The following is a 25449-nucleotide window of genomic DNA, read 5'->3' as shown; positions in this document are numbered from 1 at the left end:
CATATTAAGCGGACATCATTGCAAATGCGTGCATGATAACATAACACATTTAATAAAAGTGTATAATATTATAGTTGATTGTACCTGAAGATATTATTATTTCCTTGAAAAAGAAAATCGTAACAACACTAAAAGTGTAATCGAAAATGAATTAAAGCAATCTAATTTTAGTCAAACAGTTTTGAATCATAGAAAAGACTCAATATCAAATAATATACAATTGTACAATCATTTTAGAACCCTAATTTAGAATCCGTCGACGCGTAACGCGTATACAGTCAATGCATGGCTGAAAACGCGTGCTCAAGTTAGTGTTTACCGACCAACCGACCGACCGGCATAGTGAGCTGTAGAAAAAAAATGTTCAAAAAACGGTTTCACATTTCCGTTTCATTATGATTGGCACGATTCCTATAATGTTGTCCTTCGATTTTCGATCGTGGTTTATTAACGCTTAAGCAATCAAACCACAGATAAGGAACGGTTCATTCAATTATTTTTTCACATAATAGGCCTTTACAATTCACTATATGACGTCATTGAGAACATAGAAAATACACATACACAACCAATGAGTACTAGCATTACCTCTAACCAATGTATAATTTAGGCCTAGGCCTATACATTGAGGAAATATAAAGTGTATTTATAATATGTCTGTATATTGCCTCCATGGCCTATACCCCGTTAGTGTTAACATCGCCTAACAACACCGTGGCACACACCATGCAAAATGTAAGGCGTATTCAAATTTATAAATAGTCTGTTCATTTGATCCATCAGAGCATTATTGTATAATAAATATTGTATAAGGTCTTCATACTAGATCATGTATCGACGCAAAATGTTGTATTGCGTAATCACAAGAAGGAACCGACGACGCAATAATGCTGCAAACATCGCAGGTTTTATTTCACTCTGGCGGGGAAAACACAATTATTAGAATGGCATTTGCTTACGTTACGTAGATTGCGTTGCGTTACGTTGCGTCGCTTGTGGGAACCAAGCTTTAATAATTAATGACGTAGGAGAGTTTTATGATATACTATATAATAGGGCTTAACATTTTACCTACATAAATTTATCTTCAATAACATTTTTTTTTCTACATTTAAATATTTTATAAATATATCTTTATTTGACATTTTTTTACATTCTTTTTTTTACCAACAGTTTAATCTGTTCCAGACTGAAATTGTAATCCTGTTTTCAGTCGTTTCGACTATTTTCAATCGCTTTTAAAAGTTTTCTTTATTGTAGATGAATCGACAGCCTTGTTGAGCAGTGCCAGAGTGTTGATGACTTGTCTTTTTAAGAACGTCCGACAAACCTGAAGGTCCACAGAAGAACACTCCTACATCGATTCTGCCAACAAAAACACAGCATAGAGATGCATAAAAGGATTTTGAAAGTGTATCTAAACAAAAATTTTATTATAATCATGTTTAAATCATGAAACTATATTGTATTTTCTGATATATTTATTGAAATGCTATATTTTATCTGTATGTACTACTCGGTAAGTGGGTGAGACTGGCTCTTTTCATAGGGATTTAGTTCCCTTTTGTGTTTCCTGCAGCAACTTAGTTTGTAGTTGTTTGTTTGTTGTTGTTGTTTTATGACTGGCAATAACGAATGAGAATAAGCAAAGAATATATCGCATTTATTTATCATTGTATGGTACGCCTGCGTCTCGTATTCTACGTTTATTTTCAAGGTGTGTTTCACTGTCGATTTGACAACAGCAACAACAGTAACGGAACTGCATTGGATTTGAAACGGATTTTCCTATTCCGATTGTCTTTATTCAGGGCACGTAGGCCTACAAGTTCTTTTTTGTTCTTCCTGAAAAAAATATTGGTAAGAGCTTGCCAATTTGATAAGATATCGTTTTGTTTTGTTTTGCTTTCTGACACACGCTGATAGGTAGGTAGGAGTAGTCTAGGTCAAAATTAATTATTACGGATTTCTTTTCAATGAATTTTACTTTTACGATATATAAGGATTACTTTCATATGTGAAAGATAAACATTGAAGATATTAACAAAACATGCTTAAGAATATTGAATAATATTAAATCAATAAAACCGGAAAAGAAAGTATTTTGCATTCTTTGGTTATTCACCGAGACAGGAAGACCACAATTCTGTTTAACATTTTGATTATTATCACGTGAAGTAGAAATATACTATAAACTATAACAAAATGGACACTCGTGAAATAAGCATGACTTAAAGCGCGCTTATAAACTGGCAAAAAACTTTGCAACATGCATGAATCTACAGCCAATATTAAAGATACAGCTAACTCGAGATTTTATGACGTCACAAATATATCGATTTTTTCATGAAAATCAATAAGCATATATTCTTTTTGTATATAGGTATCTACAGACATAGTAAGATAAGTTAGAAAAGCATTTTATCGTGTAATATACTAAAATAATGTTGATAGACCAACCCTGGATTATCTGAAGCGATCTGTTTAAAAATATCCTTCCATTTTGGTCTACCGTAATGTGTCTTCTGTCTTAGGCCTGTTATCGGATCTTTATTATCTTGCTCATGCAGGTATATATTTCTAGCCTATTACAAAAAGTAACAAAAAGTAAACATATTTAGCATTTATAACATGATATGTTCGTTTCAAATTCAACCTAGTACAACTAAAAATAGAAGTACATTTGAGAATACATTCGAAAAAACTCGCAAGTAATTCTCGGGTGGGACTTGAACCCACGACCTCCAGATCACTAACTGGCGTTCATACCTCTAGACCACCGAGCTTGCGCTGATGGCTAGTGGTTAGATTCGAGCCCAAGTAATCAGCGAGTACTGCACCAACAGGATTGTAATTTTATTAAACTACAGTCTGTGGAGTAGCTTTTCGTCAGGGAGTTGGGTATTTGGTATTTGGTATTTGGTCAGATCTGACACAGTAGTTTAATACAAGAATAGAAAAGATAACATTTGGAGATACATTTCTTTAAATTGGACATAACATATCGATTTGGGACGACCTAATTAAGCTCTGTTTACACTATCAGACTTTATGTGACAACAAAATGTGATGTTCCCATATATGGATGACGTCATATAACGTTTATATTTGGGAATATCACTACCATATTTGGGTATATCACACTAGTTAATAGTGTAGAAACAGCTTTAGATATGCAAAACATAAGCATATTATTATATACGGATTTACCTGTTTTGAGCCCCAGCCTCTTGTTAAATAAATGTTGTAGTTAAGAAAGTCAGACAGTCCTAACTCTGAAACATCATTTTCGAATCGGGACAGAAGTTCCGAAAACCATTCGAACGCATTTGTGTCGGGACAAATCCAGAAAAAATACACTTTACGAAGTTTTAAATCTTTATCACCGATTCTTAGTCTGTACCTATATATTTAATAACATACAAATGAATGAGTTACTTTCTCCGAATAAATAGAACAATTAATAATTAACTGCTTGGAACAGGACAAGTTTTAACTTTAAAAGATCTAACCGTGGACCTCTACTAATATATAGAACCATTGACTTCCAATGTATAGGTCTATGATTTTAAAACAAGATCTTAGAAATATATTTGGTCTTAACTAGTCTTCAATTTTTTCAGACGACGCAATTTTTTCAGACATGCATATTTTAATCTTTATAGTATTTGATGTACAATTCAAATACATGACAGTACTGCCGCCGTGAGTTGACATTCTCAGGATCAGAACGAAAAAGAATCCCTCTAATTTGGAATGTTTATATTTATTGCACAATCCGTAAATGCTTAACAAGACAATTCGATATTCCAATTCACTCAATTAGCTTAAATTATATTTGCAGTTAATTTTCTTTGCAATAATTAAACGGCTCAATGTATGAATGAATCATAGGCTATTATCACCATGTCTACTAAGTAGACCAAAAAAATCATGTACATGTACAAATATTACACAATTTACCCCGATTTTTGGCTTTAATATGCAACATAATTATTAAGTTCCGTTCTCTAGAAGAAAGTCGAGAAGTGGCAACGTTCCAACGTTATAACTTCATTCAATACAAAGATATAAAAGAAACAACTCATGTTTGTAATACTATTTAACATACTTCGATGTGAACAATTTCCAACTTCCTTCAAAGATAAGTAGTTTCATTTAATTAAATGCTTGATGGAAAGGTCAAATTGAATCTAGAAATATGTCAACCTATTTTATTTGTCCGGTTGAACAATGCTTTTACTGGTCTAAATAGGAAAATGTTAAGATTGAACTTTTCACTGCTTTTTAGAGGGCGCAGTTGGCCTGATAAGCTACTACTAATAGCACCAGATCATACACGTCACAATAAATTACACTCTTCACTAGAGTGGATCTAGTCTAGTCTATTCATAAATTAGCTCACCAGATTGATTTGAGGATGGAAGCAAATGGAGTAACACCAATACCAGCTCCAATACACATACCAACATCGTATTCAAAGATATCTATACTTGCCGTTCCGAACGGACCGTCAACGGATACTCTAAAATAAACAATAAAACAATAATAATAGAAATCAATTGATTAGGGTAATAGTACATACGTTTTGATATCTATATGATTTTATATAAATAAATTGACCTTTGGGATTCAAAGTGTACCCCTTATTAGGGCTAGGCATGCATGGAGTTTGTAGTGTCTAAACTAAATAATTTTCCCTCGTTTATTTCTCCTAAACAATGGTGAGTCCCAATGGAAGACTCTCTCTATTACCGAAAAAGTATTGAAAAACATGAATCATTCCTATACCCAGGTTCTTTATCTCAAACAAGTGGGCCTAAATTTTAGATTAGTACTGTATTATATTACCGCTTTTGAGAAGCACCTATTGAGAGGACATCTTTATTAAGAGGACACTTTCCTGTAAACTAACGAGGGAAATATAATGACAAACACCAACTGTATTCAATTAAGTTCCTATTAAGGGGGCACGTTGTTCGATCTCGAAGATGTACCCTTAATCTAGAGTTTGACTGTATCTAACAACAGGATGCTGAGTTCCGGGTTTATTTGTGGCTGTGACACGATCAGTTTCACGTCGCCTCTTATTTTAACAAACACCGGAGAATATGTACATAGTACAGAACTGTTGTTATTTGTCGCAGCTAGACATAAGATCAAAGGATTATTACGAGTTCCTATCTTGGCAAGGCGAGCGCAGTGCCCTGTTGTTAGATTGTTTTGATTCTAGTAGCAAACCAAGTAAAACCGTACATACCTTGGAAGATCTTCAGCAGCTACGGATTCTGCACTGTTAATGCCACAAGCCAAAGCTAAGGAGGATGTCCAGTCACCAACAGTACGGATATGAACGCTGAAGAAGCCTTCATCAGGCGACTACAAAAGAACGATTTAAAATAGCCAATGCAAATCTAACAGAAGGGGAGTAAGATTTCTATTCTGATATGTATTATCATCATGAAACTTAGTTTGGAGCTGAAGACCTAAACAATATGAAATTAAGTGCTAAGGTTAACATAATGTTCTATCTTTTTCTTTGTAAAATTTGAAATCTAGCCGCGAGTTTGTGAGGGTGATCAAACTTTACGTGACAAACAAATGTGATGTTCCCAGTTATCGACATGATGATGTCATACCACTACCGTATTTAAGCATATCAATACCATACTAGTTTGATAGTGTAGACAGAGCTTTACGGCAATTTAGGCCTACTGTACTCACTGATGTAAGTGTAAACGGATGCCATTGGATATGTGAAATCGATGGACATTTGATAAAGATGTACTGTCCTGGTAACATACGGAACCCTTTCTTCGTCATTCTAAGCTCAACAACACGAGACGGGTGATTTACAACCTGAAACAATTAAAGTACCATAAATGTACGCGTATAAAGGGTCTTTCAAACCTGTTCCGATACGGTTTGAAATTGAACGTCAATGTTTCGAAACATTAACGTTGATTTCAAATCGTGCCGGAACAGGTGTGAAAGACCCTTTAGTCATGTAATTACGGATACTAACTGAACAGTATACATATTTAAAGACAACTTATCTTAACCAAAGATAGCACTATAATTTAATATGTATCTTTGTGTATAGTACCAGAGATATTATGAATGGGATACAATACGGTGTTATAGCGCCCTCTATATCGTCACACAAAATGTTGCAATCTATTCATTATTACCCTTATTACTATATTATAAGCCAAAGATAGTACTTTCTTTGTCTTAACGTTACACAAACAGAGCCAATAATAAATGGCTCTGTACAGTAGATGTTATAGCACCCTCTATATCGTCGCAAAAACTTTGCACACCAGTATTATTTCAACTTTACAGTTTTGCATTCTGACGTACCTCTACTTTTGCCTTATCAAGTAATATCTTACCTGTGTAATTGTAACAGTCTGATATCTACGAATAAACCGGATGAATCGTTCGATAAAATACAAAAATAAAGGTCCAGAAACCCATTTATAGCTCTAAAAGTATAATTGAGACATGGTGAAATTACACGTTAAGCTGTTTACACTATTATTGTGACAAAAATGTGATGTGCCCATATATGGACCTGATGATGTCAAATCACTACCTTATTTGGGTATATCACTACCATATTTTGGCACATTACCCTATTCAAACTTGTTTGATAGTGTAGACAGAGCTTTAGTAAAGATAATTACAGCATATAACGAACATCATTTCAAAATTGTATAGCAAAAGTCAATAGAGAAAATATTTTTAAAAAGCAATCGAATCTAAACTTTCTGGTTAAATTGGGAACTCACTTATTATGTGAGGTCACCCCAAATATGTTATAGGCACTGTTTACTATACACACTAATTCGACCATGTTATAATAGAAGTATTTGCTTTCTTATTAAATATTGTGATTCTGTAAACGTGTTTACATTTTAAACTTACATTTGGGGCACCCTTGACGAATATAGGGTCTGTCGAACATCTGTCGTTTATTTTCCAATTTTCAATTGGGATGTCTTGGCAATAGAAAGGGTCGTGGAATGCCGCGTTACTTTGAGAACGAACAACACCTCTGAAAATAAATAAATTCGTGCGGTAAATCAAACGGCTAAAATGCGTTCAATAAAATGTATTAATTCTAAAATGAACTTTAATATTTAATTGATGTACTCACTCAATTCCGTGGACGAGCAGAAATCCAAAATAAATTATGAATAAATGATGTGTTACCCAAAACGTTTCGAAGTATGAATGTCTGAAAAAAAAGTTAAGGAATATAAACAGAGTATGAAGACCGCCTTTATATCTATAAAAAAAACTATATATTAAGTTCTGGCTACACTACCAACAAATTTTGAAAAAAGTGTGATGTGCCCAAATATGGTAGTGTATGACATAATGCCCATGTATGGGCATTATGTCATACATATTTACACATTATTATATTATATTTCAACTAGCCTACCTGATCAATTCAGTTGCTGACGTAAACATCAGCAATAATGACAGCGTTATCACAACTCCACTCCAACCTGCAATCCGCCGTAGCGCTTGTTGGATTACGCCAAATCCATATGCAGTCTAGTAAATAAATATTGGAATGAAACATAGCCCCTTTCTCACAGATGTGCCTGCAATATACCGGTACAGTGCTGGCGTCGTGCCGGTATCGTTACCGGCATATACCCATTCTCATCGGACTATCGTGCCGGAAATATAACCGGTATATACCGGCTTTCTGTGAGAAAGGAGTCGGGCATATTCGGCCAATAAAAAGTCTCTGACAAAATAATTATTGAGGGCGTCCTTTATTGTTATTATTTTTGTCTAGCGATGATAGAGCTATATATCCAATACCAAATTGGCGAGTAAATCATGTTTTACTTTAAATTAAATGTATACGCTCTTCCACAAGGTCAATTGTTAGTTATACATACAGACTATATTAAAACAATGATTTTGAACACGTAGGGCATTTCTTTGAATTCTTTCCTATTGTCGTTTTGTGGTAATTTACAGCTTTTTATATGTTTAACAAACGTACATAATCAATTGCGTCTGCATCATGCTAGACTACAACTTCCGGTAGTGACGAGATCAGCATATTTTTGGTAATAAAACTTTTTCACTAAGCTAGGGAATCTTCTGATATCAATATTCATTAGACCGTACTTTAGTTAGCCAATCAAAATAAACGTATAAACAATTTTGCGGCGATGTTACATGTTGTTGAGGTAAAATATACTGTGTTTTACAATAACCAATTTGGTTAGAGTAAAACACAATGATAAAGAATAGGAAACATTTAATAATATGATAAATGACATTTACATAGCAATTTATCACTGTGTTTTACTATAACCAATTTGGTTAGAGTAAAACACAATGATAAAGAATAGGAAACGTTTAATAATATGATAAATGTCATTACATAGCAATTTATCACTGTGTTTTACTATAACCAATTTGGTTAGAGTAAAACACAATGATAAAGAATAGGAAACGTTTAATAATATGATAAATGTCATTACATAGCAATTTATCACTGTGTTTTACTATAACCAATTTGGTTAGAGTAAAACACAATGATATAGAATAGGAAACATTTAATAATATGATAAATGACATTTACATAGCAATTTAGCACTGTGTTTTACTATAAACAATTTGGTTTAAGTAAAGCAGAATGATAAAGAATAGGAATTTAATAATATGATAATATGACATTTACATAGCAATTTAGCACTGTGTTTTACTATAACCAATTTGGTTAGAGTAAAACACAATGATAAAGAATAGGAAACATTTAATAATATGATATATGACATTCACATAGCAATTTAGCACTGTGTTTTACTATAACCAATTTGGTTAGAGTAAAACACAATGATATAGAATAGGAAACATTTAATAATTTGATAAATGACATTTACATAGCAATTTAGCACTGTGTTTTACTATAACCAATTTGGTTAAAGTAAAACACAATGATAAAGAATAGGAAACATTTAATAATATGATAAATGACATTTACATAGCAATTTAGCACTGTGTTTTACTATAACCAATTTGGTTAAAGTAAAGCAGAATGATAAAGAATAGGAATTTAATAATATGATATATGACATTTACATAGCAATTTATCACTGTGTTTTACTATAACCAATTTGGTTAGAGTAAAACACAATGATAAAGAATAGGAAACGTTTAATAATATGATAAATGTCATTACATAGCAATTTATCACTGTGTTTTACTATAACCAATTTGGTTAGAGTAAAACACAATGATATAGAATAGGAAACATTTAATAATATGATAAATGACATTTACATAGCAATTTAGCACTGTGTTTTACTATAACCAATTTGGTTAGAGTAAAACACAATGATATAGAATAGGAAACATTTAATAACATGATAAATGACATTTACATAGCAATTTAGCACTGTGTTTTACTATAAACAATTTGGTTAAAGTAAAGCAGAATGATAAAGAATAGGAATTTAATAATATGATATATGACATTTACATAGCAATTTAGCACTGTGTTTTACTATAACCAATTTGGTTAGAGTAAAACACAATGATAAAGAATAGGAAACATTTAATAATATGATATATGACATTCACATAGCAATTTAGCACTGTGTTTTACTATAACCAATTTGGTTAGAGTAAAACACAATGATATAGAATAGGAAACATTTAATAATTTGATAAATGACATTTACATAGCAATTTAGCACTGTGTTTTACTATAACCAATTTGGTTAAAGTAAAACACAATGATAAAGAATAGGAAACATTTAATAATATGATAAATGACATTTACATAGCAATTTAGCACTGTGTTTTACTATAACCAATTTGGTTAAAGTAAAGCAGAATGATAAAGAATAGGAATTTAATAATATGATATATGACATTTACATAGCAATTTAGCACTGTGTTTTACTATAACCAATTTGGTTATGGTAAAGTTCAATGATAAAGAATAGGAAACATTTAATAATAATGATTATTTACATAGCAATTTAGCACTGTGTTTTACTATAACCAATTTGGTTATAGTAAAACACAATGATATAGAATAGGAAACATTTAATAATATGATAAATGACATTTACATAGCAATTTATCACTGTGTTTTACTATAACCAATTTGGTTATGGTAAAGCACAATGATATAGAATAGGAAACATTTAATAATATGATAAATGACATTTACATAGCAATTTATCACTGTGTTTTACTATAACCAATTTGGTTATGGTAAAGCACAATGATATAGAATAGGAAACATTTAATAATATGATAAATGACATTTACATAGCAATTTATCACTGTGTTTTACTATAACCAATTTGGTTAAAGTAAAACATAATGATAAAGAATAGGAAACATTTAATAATTTGATAAATAACATTTACATAGCAATTTAGCACTGTGTTTTACTATAATCAATTTGGTTATGGTAAAGCACAATGATATAGAATAGGAAACATTTAATAATATGATAAATGACTTACATAGCAATTTAGCACTGTGTTTTACTATAAACAATTTGGTTAAAGTAAAACACAATGATAAAGAATATGAAACATTTAATAATTTGATAAATGACATTCACATAGCAATTTAGCACTGTGTTTTACTATAACCAATTTGGTTATGGTAAAGCACAATGATATAGAATAGGAAACATTTAATAATATGATAAATGACATTTACATAGCAATTTAGCACTGTGTTTTACTATAACCAATTCGGTTATGGTAAAGCACAATGATATAGAATAGGAAACATTTAATAATAATGATTATTTACATAGCAATTTATCACTGTGTTTTACTATAACCAATTTGATTAGAGTAAAACACAATGATATAGTATAGGAACATTTAATAACATGATAAATGACATTCACATAGAAATTTAGCACTGTGTTTTACTATAACCAATTTGATTAGAGTAAAGCACAATGATAAAGAATAGGAAACATTTAATAATATGATAAATGACATTTACATAGTAATTTATCACTGTGTTTTACTATAACCAATTTGGTTAGAGTAAAACATTTTAACTATGATAAATGATATTTAGCACTGTGCTGGATACAGTAAAACACAAATAAAGAATAGGAAACATATAATAATATGATACATTTACATACAAATTTAGTATTGTGTTTTACTATAGCCAATTTAGTTACAGTAAAACACAATGATAATGAAACATTTATTATATGATGTTATTTACATAGCAAAATATTATATTAAACATATCTTATTATCTAAACGTTATGATAAAGAATAGGATACATATAATGTAATAATATAATAAATACAAGTTACATAGTTTATCATCTTGTTTTACAGAACCAATTTGGTGACACAGTTAAACACAGTGATAAAGAATAGATACTGTTTTAGGTTATATAACCCTAACCCTAGTTTGAAGCGACATAATAAATTCATCGCGAAAAAGTACGTATCATATTCAGAAACTTTTGAAATTTGTTAGATATGTTTAATAGGTTCTTACGTCTATAACACAAACAAAAAATATAAATTTCACGAAAAATTCGTGATTTTAATAATTTGCATTTCTAAAAATGTACACTTATGAAATACTATACATTTTCCAACACATTTTTACTTCATTGATGATTCCCAGAAATCAAATTAAAACAAATTATGATATTTCTTTTACATTATAGATGTAAGAACCTATATTGAACATGTACCAAATTTCAAACGTTTTTTAAGACGATACGTATTTTTATCGATGAATTAAGTATGTGATCGCTTCAAACTAGGGTTAGGGTTAAATAACCTAACAGTTCCATTCTTTAACACTGTGTTTAACTTTTAACCAAATTGGTTTTAGTACAACACAAGGATAAACTATGTACATTTTATTTTTCATATTACATTATAGGATACATATAATGTAATAATAATAAATACAAGTTACATAGTTTATCATCTTGTTTTACAGAACCAATTTGGTTACACAGTTAAACACAGTGATAAAGAATAGACACTGCATGTTTTAGGTTATATAACTCTAACCCTAGTTTGAAACGATCACATACTTAATTCATCGCGAAAAAATACGTATCGTATTCAGAAACATTTGAAATTTGGTAAATATGTTCAATAGGTTCTTACGTCTATAAAACAAACAAAAAATAAAAGTTTCAAGACAAATTCGTGATTTTAATAATTTGCATTTCTAAACATTTACACTTATGAAAGACAATACATTTCCAACACATTTTTACTTCATTGATGATTCCCAGAAATCAAAATAAAACTATTAGGATATTTCTTTTGCATTATAGATGTAAGAACCTATATTGGACATATCTACCAAATATCAAACGTTTTTCAAGACGATACGTATTTTTAGCGATGAATATTAAATATGTGATCGCTTCAAACTAGGGTTAGGGTTAAATAAACTAAAACAGTTATATTCTTTATCACTCACTGTGTTTAACTTTTAACCAAAATGGTTATAGTAAAACACAATGATAAACTTATATGTAAATTTTATTTTTCATAACATAAAATGTTTGATATTCTTTATAATATTTAATATTATATTTTAGGCCTACTATTAATGACGTATAAATGCACACTACATCTGAAATAACTTTCTACTTCATTGGCGATTCTTACCAAAAAAAAATAACTAATTTTGTTATGTATATAGAGCAACCTATTATAACATGTCTTGTATGATTTTTATCTCGTTTCAATGACATTTTATACTACAATTCAAATGAAAAAGCATCACAAAATACGTCTGGTATTCAAAAAGTTTCTAAACTCGGTACACAGAAAAAACGAATATGTTGAAAATGTATGGTCTTTCATAAGTGTGAATTTTTAGAAATGCAAATAATGGAAGTCATCGATTTGTCTTGAAATTTATAATTTGTTTCGTCTTATTGAATATATCTATACAAAATGTCAAACGTTTCTGAATACGATGCGTTTTTTTTCTCGATGAATTTATAATGTCGCTTCAAACTAGAGGGTAGGGTAGTAACCTAACAAGTATCTAGTCTTTATCACTATGTTTAACTGTGTAACCATATTGGTTCTAATAAAAAACAATGATAAACTATGTAAATTGTATGTTTCATATATTACATTTTTGCCAAAAAAAATTATTGGGAATGTCAAATTTCTTTTTCATGACATATATCTACAAATTTCAGAAGCTTTTGAATACGAGTATTTTACGCGATGTTTTTTTATCCTCATTTTAATATTTTGGTAATGTAATTCACATGCATAAAGTTTTGTATCCAAAAATTGTTTATTCTTGGGTAGAAATGAGGAAATAAATAGTATTCCTGTATAATATAATAATCACTAATAAAGTATAAAAAAAAGTGTTGTGTAAACGAACGTTTTTTACACTTCGAATTTTCTGTTACATTATGTTTGAATTGAAGCTACAGATATTGAATCATGGACCTATAAATTAGTAATTTATAGGTCCATGATTGAACATATCGTCACTCACCACACATTTTTTGTTTTGTATTTCGAAAGTATTTATTCTAAAGAACAATTGATGCAAACATCAACTGCGTATCTTATTTCATTAATTAATTATATTAATTATAATTTGGCGATTATTCGTCACACGAAGCGTCGAATATCGATTCGTCTCGTCATGGGAAGAAAACGTGCATTGCGCACACTGTTTACGCGCCTCAACAATAAACGGCGAATATGCGATTCGTCACTAATTATGGAACGCCGTTTTACACAAGTTTTTGGCGATGATAAAAATTGCGTCGATGATGAAATTGCGTCAATGAAAATTGCATCGACGCAATGTAGATTGCGTCGACGCAATTTACATTGCGTCGATGAAAATTGCATCGATGAAAATTGTGTCGATGAAAACTGCATCGATGAAAATTGATGTGATGAATTTAATTGATTATGAAAATTCCAAATGGTTTTAATTCAATCAATGATGAAAATGACTACTAGTAAAGTAAATGATGATGTTAATAATGATGTTAATAATGTTATTATGTTGCTAAAAATTGACGGTTTCTGAATATTTTGATATGATAAACATGTTTACCGCTTGCGCTAGCGCGCGTTATAGACAAGCGCACAGTGAGCGCGCACTAAAACAATGTTGAAATATATGCACTGATTAACATTTTAGTGATTTATTGTCAACACATTTTAGCAATGGATCCATTATTGTCCTTTCGGACACATTATATCTTCTAGCTAATTGCTTCCGTTAATCCACCAGTTCAGTAGGCCTACATAAAATTCAGATGTCCAGCATCCATGACATCATATTCAAATCATACCGGCAGGGAGATCGCAATTTTCATCGATGCAGTTTTCATCGATGCAGTTTTCATCGACGCAATTTTCATCGACGCAATTTTCATCACATTAACGCAATTTTCATTACATCGACGCAATTTTCATCGACGCAATGTTCATCACATCGACTTATATTTTCATTACATCAATACTATATTCATCGACGCAATTTCATCACATCGACGCAATTTTCATTGCATCATCGACGCGATTTTATCATCGCCTAAACTGGCATTCCATACTAATTGCGTGTGATCTGATTGGTGTATTATAAATAAATTCATCGCGATGAATTTTTCAGTAGATGTAATGAGACAGTTCAGTAGATGTAATGACAGTTAATTTAATTGTTCTGCTCTTTTTGTACAAATCTATACTACTTTATATTATGGATTTTGTAGTACTGTTAAAATTATTAAATCTCTGGAAGTGTGTTTTACGAGTATGTCCGCAAATATATGCGTTTACGGTTTTAAAATGTGAGTTTTAAATAGCGAACATGATCTTGTTAGGTGCACTACGCACGCAGTATTCCAAAATGTCTTACTAATTTGGAGAAAATCATATTGTATCATATCATATTATATCCATTCTTTAAATTCATATTCTTTATCCAAAACTAAATTGGTATAGTAAAACACAGTGCTAGCAATTTATCATATTATTAAATGTTTCATATTCTTTATCATTGTGTTTTACTCTAATCAAATTGGTATAGTAAAACACAGTGCTAAATTGCTATGTGAATGTCATTTATCATATTTTTAAATGTTTCCTATTCTTTATCATTGTGTTTAACTCTAACCAAATTGGTTATAGTAAAACACAGTGCTAAATTGCTATGTAAATGTTATATATCATATTATTAAATTCCTATTCTTTATCATTGTGTTTTACTCTAACCAAATTGGTTATAGTAAAACACAGTGATAAATTGCTATGTAAATGTAATTTATCATATTATTAAATGTTTCCTATTCTTTATCATTGTGTTTTACTCTAACCAAATTGGTTATAGTAAAACACAGTGATAAATTGCTATGTAAATGTAATTTATCATGTTATTAAATGTTTCCTATTCTTTATCGTTGAGTTTTACTCTAATCAAATTGGTTATAGTAAAACACAGTGCTAAATTGCTATGTAAATGTTATATATCATATTATTAAATGTTTCCTATTCTTTATCATTGTGTTTTACTCTAATCTGATTGGTTATAGTAAAACACAGTGCTAAATTGCTATGTGAATGTCATTTATCATGTTATTAAATGTTTCCTATTCTTTATCATTGTGCTTTACTCTAACCAAATTGGTTATAGTAAAACACAGTGCTAAATTGCTATGTAAATGTCATTTATCATGTTATTAAATGTTTCTTATTCTTTATCATTGTGTTTTACTCTAACCAAATTGGTTATAGTAAAACACAGTGCTAAATTGCTATGTAAATGTAATTTATCATATTTTTAAATGTTTCCTATTCTTTATCATTGTGCTTTACTCTAACCAAATTGGTTATAGTAAAACACAGTGCTAAATTGCTATGTAAATGTCATTTATCATGTTATTAAATGTTTCTTATTCTTTATCATTGTGTTTTACTCTAACCAAATTGGTTATAGTAAAACACAGTGGTAAATTGCTATGTAAATGTAATTTATCATAATTATTATTAAATGTTTCCTATTCTTTATCATTGTGTTTTACTCTAACCAAATTGGTTATAATTTATTTAATTTCATTTCAAAAGACATTTACCTAAATTTCTATTTAAATGTCATTTATCAAATTATTAAATGTTTCCTATTATTTATCTGGTTATATAGTAAAACACTGTGCTAAATTGCTATTGTATTAAGGACGAGTTCCGAGAAGATGTATTCAAAGCTACAACCAATCAGAACAGTGTTAATCAATATAGTCCATGGCTACAGCCAATCAGAAACGTCCAAATCGCAATAACCCCTAGGCTAATAGAAATTATTGGTCCGAGTAGCCTTTTCAACCAGACGTTGCGATGTTTAAAAAGTAAAACATGATTTACTCGCCAGTTTGGTATAGTTTATATACCTGGATGATATGGCGGCGAATGTTAAGTTACAGATTATTATCTTCCTTTATAGCATATTTATGCAATACATGCTATGTACAGTATATTGTGCATATATTATACAGGTATAGCAATTAATTTGCCGTCATCGGCAATCTGTAAAACACCTTAGAAGGCTGTAGGCCTACAATTTACAAGGCGACGAAAGGTCAGGCACCAACAAACAAAGAGCTAATGGCCTAGCCTAGCGGCCTAGGCCTATATAGATTATGCTACAAATTTCTTCTTGTCCCCTTATTTTAAGCAGCTCTCTTATCTCATTATCCCTCCAGTTCCACATTATTATTGTTAATTGAATTGAATAGGCGCCAAAGTGATACACTTGACTGCGCAAGGTGTCAAAGCCTCGACGGGGAACCCCGGAATATAACGGCAATACGTTCTCACAGAATGCCCGTCTGGCATTGCGGGGAATATCCCTAGAATATTACTAGGTCTAAAGCAGGTCATGTCGATGCCGGTGTAAGATTTAAATGTGTCCGGTGTTTGAAAGTGTCCACTGGACAATTTTCAGCATTGAATAGTGTAATACCAGCTGTTGAAAATGGCTGCAACCACCCGGGCAGCTTTCATCGATAAAAAAGTAGGGACATCGACATCATATTAACCCCGTAAAAACTAGGGCTCTGGAAGGTCACCAACTCCCGTTAGGGTAATTATAATTCCTTAGAATACCAACTTGAATCGCAAAATATCAAGTCGATTGAAATAAATATTACTATTATTATATCTGGAGACATATAGTCTAATCAAATTAAATTGTTTGTTTTTGATTGAGTATATACAACCTGTTGTCAATTTGAAGTAAATCTGATAACTTGAAAAAATATATAGCCTACCGGTACTGTATTATTATTTCTAGGGAATGAATATCACTAAATCATATAGGCATAGGGCCTACCTATTTTCATTCTCTCGAAATATTATTTCATTGGAATTCGAATTACTAATTCGCGAGAGAACGAAATAATTTCCCTCGAAATTATTTCGTTCTCTCGATCATTCCTTGTCTCGAAGTAGTAATTCATTTTTTATATTGTTCAGTTCTTGAAATCTTATTTTGTTCTCCCTAAATATATTTGTTCCCTCAAAATATTTTTCAGTTCTCAAAATATTATTTTGTAATATTCATAATACTGTTACTAATTTAATAATATTAACTGATAACAAAAGTGCTTTAAACAAGTAAGTTCGTCATTGTTAAAGTGAGTTCTTTTTCATTATATTTTTTTTCACAGATGCCTGATTTTTGGTTTTATTTAATAAAACATTGAATTGGTTAGTCACAATATTTTTTTGTTTCGAGATTTTACATTATTTATTTATTTATCTAAAATACATTTGAAAAATATTGTTGATGCATATTACCAAAAAATATTTATTTTTTTATATTTTATATGGCAAAATAAACACCTTAATTGCGCATCATAATTATTCGTTCACTCAAGGGTATTTCGGTTTTTTGTATTTTTCGAATAATCTATAAAAAAAAAACGTCCACCTCTCCTAAGGGACCACTTCTCATAATTCCGTAACGACCACCTTTCGCAAATTACCACCTCTATTGAGGTGGTCACTTACGGGAGGTGTAGTCGGTAAAAGAAGTGGTCGTCTACGAGCGGTGGTAGTTTATGAAAGCAGTCCGTTATGAGAGGTGGTTACCCCTTCAGGAGGTTGTCCATTGTGAGAAGCGGTCCTTTAACAGAGGTAGTCCCTTTTAAATATTAAAGGTGGTCGCTAACAAGGGTGGTTGCTTACGATCAGAGTGCTAAGTTTTGAAAGCCGATCACTTACGAGAGGTGGATAGACTGACGGCAAGTAGAGAAATACATTTGCACATGATTTAGACATTTAGGTTTGTAAAATATATAATATTTTATTAGCTGGCGATATTAACTACATTAGCTGTGAGGCAATTTTCGTTACTACATTACCTGTTGAGTTGTACATGAGTATAATGTTGATTTTTATTTGATAAATAAGCTGTTGGTGTTTCTACATCATTAGCTAGTTCTAGGTTTTATTATATGGGTGGATTTGACTTTTCTACACTAGCAGTTTTGAACAGGGCCTACTGTGTTTAAATGGAATGCTACAAGTTGTATTATTTTTTTTTATTTATCGTTTTGTGTACTAAAGTGGCAGCATAATCAGTATTTATTTTTACCAGATGTCCAACAAGGGTAATGTCCCAATTGGTAATTGCCACAATTGTCAGGTCAACCTCAAAACAGCGGCTCTCGGGACCGGGAGAGTTGTATGATTTGTTTTTATTATTTTTTTTTTTAATGCGCCTTGAGCGGACCAGTACAATTACTTGTTTTTAATCACATGATTATAAACTATTTATTCCTCTTGTCTGTGCTCGTACAAAATAATAAAACGGTCGCTAATTGGAAGTGTATTAAAGTAAAGTGATCTTTAATTGGAAGAGGACCAGTACAATTACTTGTTTTTTATCACATGATTATAAACTATTTATTCCTCTTGTCTGTACTCATACAAAATAATAAAACGGTCGCTAAATGGAAGTGTTTAAATTGAAGTGATCTTTAATTGGAAGAGGACCAGTACAATTACTTGTTTTTTATCACATGATTATAAACTATTTCTTCTTCTTGTCTTTATTCATACAAAATAATATAACGGTCGCTAATTAGAGGTGTCTTAAAGTAAAGTGACCTTTAATTGGAAGCGGACCAGTACATTTACTTAATTTTGTCACATAATTAAACTATTAATTATTCTTGCCTTTACTCATACCAATTGATAAAAATGGTCACTAATTAGAGGTGTCTTAAAGTAAAGTGATCTTTAATTGGAAGCGCACCAGTCAGTACAGTTACTTAATTTTGTCACATAATTAAAACTATTAATTATTATTGTCTTTACTCATACCAATTAATAAAATGGTCGCTAATTGGAGGTGTTTTAAGTAAAGTGGTCCTTTATTGAAAGAGGGCCAGTACAATTACTTGTTTTTGTCACATAATTAATAACTATATATTCTTCTTGCTTTATTAATACTAAATAATATAATGGTCGCTAATTGGAGGTTTCTTTAAGTAAAGTGATCTATAACTGGAAGAGGACTAGTACAGTTACTTAATTTTGTCACTATCATAATTAAAACTATGTATTCTTCTTGTATTTACTTCTACCAATTAATAAAAATGGTCGCTAATTAGAGGTGTCTTAAAGTAAAGTGACCTTTAATTGGAAGCGGACCAGTACATTTACTTAATTTTGTCACATAATTAAACTATTAATTAATCTTGCCTTTACTCATACCAATTAATAAAAATGGTCATTAATTTGAGGTGTCTTAAAGTAAAGTGATCTTTAATTGGAAGCGGACCAGTCAGTACAGTTACTTAATTTTGTCACATAATTAAAACTATTAATTATTATTGTCTTTACTCATACCAATTAATAAAATGGTCGCTAATTGGAGGTGTTTTAAGTAAAGTGGTCCTTTATTGAAAGAGGTCCAGTACAATTACTTGTTTTTTGTCACATAATTAAAAACTATATATTCTTCTTGCTTTATTAATACTAAATAATATAATGGTCGCTAATTGGAGGTGTTTTAGGTAAAGTGATTTTTAATTGGAAGAGGAACACTTCATTTACTTGTTTTTGTCACATACTTAACAATTATTTATTCTTCTTGTCTTTTCACATACCATATAATATAATGGTCCCTAATTGGAGGTGTTTAGGCAAAGCGATCTTTAATTAGAAAAAAAAATATTATTGGTTATTAAAAGAAGACAAGACAAGTGCAGGCGTGATAAAAACAACCACCTATCATAAAACGTATGATACAGTATTTAATAGTGGACGCATTTCAATCCATGGGTCAGACATTATTAAACGGGCCGGACCATGGATTAAAGAATAGAAGGATATGCATCGACGTGAGATCAAGGGTTCCTTGACTCTCGCCGACAGACCGCGGACCGCCCACAATGTTACAGTTTAATTAACCGCATGGTAACAACGAAACGGTCGCGTGCCTAATATATTGTTTACTGCACATGTGCAACGACATTTAACCGTGTTGACTACGCTTCTTTCGCGCGTTCTTTGTTGCACTGTATGTATTCATACATATTTGAACAGTATAATCAGTGGCGTAACGGATATGTGCGCTCACTGGCTAAACCGAAGCTTGGGGCCCATGAGCAGTGCCCAGAGGAACAGGAATAAAATTTGTCGAAAATGCTAAAAACGTCCGAGGCCTCGATCTTTGAAAATTTTGGAGGGCCACTTAGGTTTCCTAAACAAGTGGCTTCAGGCCTCTGCCTCACGCCATTGAAAACAGTTATTAAATTACATTTTATGTTATTGTGAAGACCTTAGTGTAGGCCTACTTCATCAATATACCAGATAAAAACAATACTATATTGTTATTGGCTTAGAATATTAGATGCTATAATTGTAATTAGTATAGGTTTCTGCCGCGATTGATCTACGCTAATGTTTTTAGGCCTATGACATTAAAGTAGCATTTTATGACCTGTAGTAGCCCTACATCTGAGACAATAACTATTTATTTGTTGTCTCAGCCTACATGTAAAATTACAAAATCAGCAATACTAGGCCTAGGCTTACTAGTAAACCATATGATTTGCCGACATTGATACTGCCTAGGTAGGCCTAGGCTAATCTGCGTCGCTAGTGGGAACACGAATCGCAACTATACATAGCCAGCCAATCCCGGATCAGGGATCGCTGTTTTCATTCAATTAGACCCGGTGATTGGATGTGATGTGGATGACATAACCACTAGCCAATCACCAGGCACTACAATTTAAATATAATCACATCGATAATTAAGGAGATTTATGAAGAAACCACTGCTTAGCCATATATTAAAAACACGATTGTTGTATGGGTGAACACCGGCCACGCTAACAACATACATGGTCAAATGCATAATTTAATATTCTATAGATTAACGCAATTTTTAATGACAGAAGATGGCAGGCAAATAATGATAATTCAAATATAAAAATTGCATATTTTATTAATATTACCAACTACTTAAAATTACCAGTCGTAAGAAAGTGAACTTTTCGTAGTCCGATTGTGATGAAACTAAAACAGAATTATTCAGCAATATATTTTTGTTGTCAATTAATCATCGACGCAGACATGTCAATAGAACATTCAGACTGCGCATACGATTTCTACATGCTTACGTTTTGGTCTCAAAAAATGTAACAGTTGATTCGAAGCGTTTTACAGAGGGCCGCGGTTAGAGACACGGAGTTCAATGAGCGTGTTTGTTTGATTGGCAGCAGTGCTTTAGTATAGGCAAGCGCGTTGTAAAATCGTTTGATGTCACCGTCGATGCATATCCTTCTATTCTTTAATCCATGGCCGGACAGCATTAAATTGTTGAAAAACGCCCACGAACCCGTTGAAACATGCAACTGGACACTATCCAATGCTGAAAAGTGTCCACCCGGACACTTTTGAATGCTGGACACAATTCAATCTTACACGATGCCAAGACGACCCGTTCTCACAGAAAACCATACCGGCATGGTAATGGTATATTCCCGCAATATTCCTGGCACACAACTCTGTGAGAAAGGGGATTAATTGCGGTTTTACAAACAAATCATCAATATTATCTTTAAAGCTACCCAACAACAGGCCCGTTTTCAAGTGTAGTTTAAGGCAACAACAGGACATTGAAATCAACTTGCCAAGATAGGAACTCTTAACAGTCATTTGATCTTATGTCTGGCTGCGACAAATACCAACTTTATTGTACTATGTTCTCAGCGGCGCGCGGTGTCTGGTAAGTGGCGTGAGAAGCTAATAGTGTCGAAGCCCTTTGATCTCCGGAGGCATCCTGTTGTTAGATTAACCTTGTTTAAAACCTTCCCAGTACCATCCGGGACATTATGAAACCGTGCAATGGCAACATTTTTTTATAAAACGTACAACTGCACTCTCTCTCTCTCTCATAATATAGGCCTACACAATGAATATAATAGGCCTATAACAAGCACATCGCCTACAATAAGCTATTATGGAGGCTAAATGTACATTCACACTACTAGTTCAGGTATTGATTAAAAAAAAACGGTACAAATTAGTGTGAATATAGCTTAAACAATATTTTCTTGTAGTGTTTTCTACATACTTACCACTGTAGGCGGTCTAACGGGATTTATCCACGTGTCGTTGCCAACGTCTTTCAGATCACTTAAGTAACGTTTTAAAGAACCTTCAGGACTATCAACTTGAGCATCATACAGATATTGGAAGTTGAAGAAATGCGCTATACAGTGAACTATGGAGAGCAACACAATCGTATACGCAACTGTCTTGTGAAATGTTAGATTTTTGTCCAGTAGGCGTTTCATACTTCGTCTGTAACACTGGTTTTATAAACATAAAAAACACTGATTATTATACAAATGTAGCCTAACCAACATAAACGTAAAAGAATGTGAAACGGACAAGATGAGGAGCATCACATGTGTGAACAAGGCCCGTCGCTTCATGTCTCAATAAAGCGTGGTTCCCACTAGAACGCAACGCAGCGACGTATCGACGAAAAGTGCTGTATTATTGCGTAATCACAAGTGGGAACCGACGACGCACTAGTGCTGCAAAAGTCGCAGGTTTGATTTCACGCAGGCGGGGGAAAACACAATTATTAGAAGGGCGTAGATTGCGTTACGTTGCGTCCCTAGTGGGAACCAAGCTTAAGGGTAACATATTACATTATAGAGATATTATAGTGAACATTATAGTGAACTATATAATCTATATGCAAACATAAATAATTTGGAAAATTCATGAAATCAGTGTTCTAATATGCATGCATATGATTTAGAGCGTTTTAACAAAACATAATTAAACATATAAAGACATTTACACAGTGAGGTGTTCCCAAATATCTCTAATAACAGTGACGTTTTATTTAACTAGTTTAAGTTACACCTTTTGTTGTTTTTTAAATGTGTATTGCTAAGACACAAAGGCATTTTAGAAGGTCCTACTAATTTGTTCCCGAGCATTAAAACCTTTACGAAAGTTCATTCAGACGTTAATGGCGTTGGTTTGAGTATACCTACTTACAGTGTTTGTTTCGACAGAGCCTCGAAAAAATGATAGAAGATTTCGACAGACAGGCAATAAGATCAGCATACTGTTTAGGTTCAAACACGCACCACATGCTTTGGCTATTGATACGGCAGGCTGCAAGAAGAAAATAATTAGGTCTACTTTGATATTTTAAAGAACTACTATGGAATACCTTGGCGTCAGGGAGTTGAGTAATTGGTCACATTTGCCCTACTCTGACGTCATTTATTGTACTTTATATTAAGTATGTTACGTACACGTTTATTTCGTAAATTGTTCCCAGTGTACTTAGTATAAAATACAACATTACGTCAGGGTTGGGCAAACACGAACAACAATACTTTTAGACTTAGTGACGTCATCTATTGGACTTATAAATCCGATAAATACATAACTTTCAAAATGCTACTTCTAGGACGCATTCAATAGGAGGACGCATTCAATAGGAGGACGCATTCAATAGGACGCATTCAAAAGCGCGCATTGAGCACCTTTAGTGGAGAAGAGCGCACTAGAAATCGTTATTATAATTATTATTATAATTCATCAAATTTTAACATTGTTCTTCGGGGTAAACTGCACCGAGTTTCTAATGACCAGTGTTTATGTTTTCTTTCTTCTTTACTCAACGAAATCTGTCCATCCTGTTACAATTGACCAAAATGGTTATACGAAAGTGATATTAAAATTCGGCAGAAATTGAGTTCAGTTTTATAATATGCTTAAATAAAAATGACATACCCCTGTTAAAATGCGGATGTAACGATACTGGGCTTCATTTTCATACAAGAGGAACGTCAGTACCCAATATGCAACATTGCCTCCAGTCCACGCTAGCTATACAAGTAATAAAAAGAATTATTGATAAAAAAACATTTTATTTTATTTTTATTTTATGTCTTTAGGCAATGTGGCCAAGGATTACCAATAGTGAATTAATAACTTTCCTATCAGATAGGTGGTAATCCCCCTGATACAGGGGTTATTGTGTGAACCAGTTCACCGGGGTAACCCCCTACTCTTTTTCGAATAATGAACTGGGTTCTTTAAAGTACACACAGGTTATAACTGTGTACACTGGACCTACGGTTTATAGTCCTTATCCGAGAAGACTTGTTCCACCACAAGAACTAGGAGCGAGTCGGCCTCGAACCCTTGCCGATGTTGTTGGCTCTTTAGGTACGGTAAACGGCGCCCCTGCCTTAACCGCTCGGCCATATGACTCGCCATCTTAGTAAAAACAGTACACAAAACAGTTTTTAAAATAAAAGAATATGTGTAGTGAATATAGGCTTATTATGCTAATTCAAATAAGGTAACGAATGATTTGTCAAAAATACATAAATATTGGTTTACCAAAAATATATACTTAAGCCAGTCATTAGTTGGTCCTAATCCCATTTAGATTCTGTTACCGGTCACTCTGTTAAGAAAATGTTGGGGGAAGAAAGAAATACAAAATCTAAAAACCCAATATTAATTTACTGTTCTGAATATAACATCAATGATACATTTTCAATATTAATTTTTATGTTCGATTATATTCTATAAAGGTCTGTCTACACTATCAAACTAGTTTGACAAAAGAAGTGTGATGCTCCCAAATATGGTAGTGATATGACATCATCATGGCCCTATATGGGCACATCGCATTTTTTGTCACATAAAGTTTGATAGAATAGAAAAAGCTTTAAACATAACTTGATATGTCTATGAGGTTGTATTTTATCGGTCTTATTATCTTGATTGAAGTTTTGTATATAGTTGTTAGCTCACGAACTGCTGTTTATTTATGGTGTAATTGTTTACTTACAAAATAGAGTAATGTAGCGTATTAAATGGACTTTGTAAT

The 25449-nt window shown here is 32.1% G+C and overlaps 1 protein-coding gene across 1 annotated transcript; it reads right to left on the bottom strand.

Moving 5' to 3' along the window:
• Window positions 1–979: 979 nt before the first annotated feature.
• Window positions 980–24998, bottom strand: LOC140055528 (NADPH oxidase 2-like). Its single transcript, XM_072100867.1, has 13 exons — window positions 24954–24998; window positions 24339–24434; window positions 22652–22885; window positions 7454–7569; window positions 7163–7243; window positions 6931–7060; window positions 6396–6488; window positions 5725–5859; window positions 5261–5379; window positions 4406–4525; window positions 3211–3403; window positions 2461–2585; window positions 980–1365 (listed from the first exon to the last, which is right to left on the bottom strand). Exons 1-13 carry the CDS (start codon window positions 24996–24998, stop codon window positions 1239–1241), a joined length of 1614 nt encoding a protein of 537 aa, XP_071956968.1. The 3' UTR covers window positions 980–1238.
• Window positions 24999–25449: the final 451 nt, after the last annotated feature.

This window comes from Antedon mediterranea, chromosome 7 (assembly GCF_964355755.1).
Source record: "Antedon mediterranea chromosome 7, ecAntMedi1.1, whole genome shotgun sequence".
NCBI classification, from domain to species: domain Eukaryota; kingdom Metazoa; phylum Echinodermata; class Crinoidea; order Comatulida; family Antedonidae; genus Antedon; species Antedon mediterranea.
The sequence above is the reverse complement of the archived record's forward strand: the minus strand, read 5'-3'. Positions and strand labels throughout refer to the sequence as shown.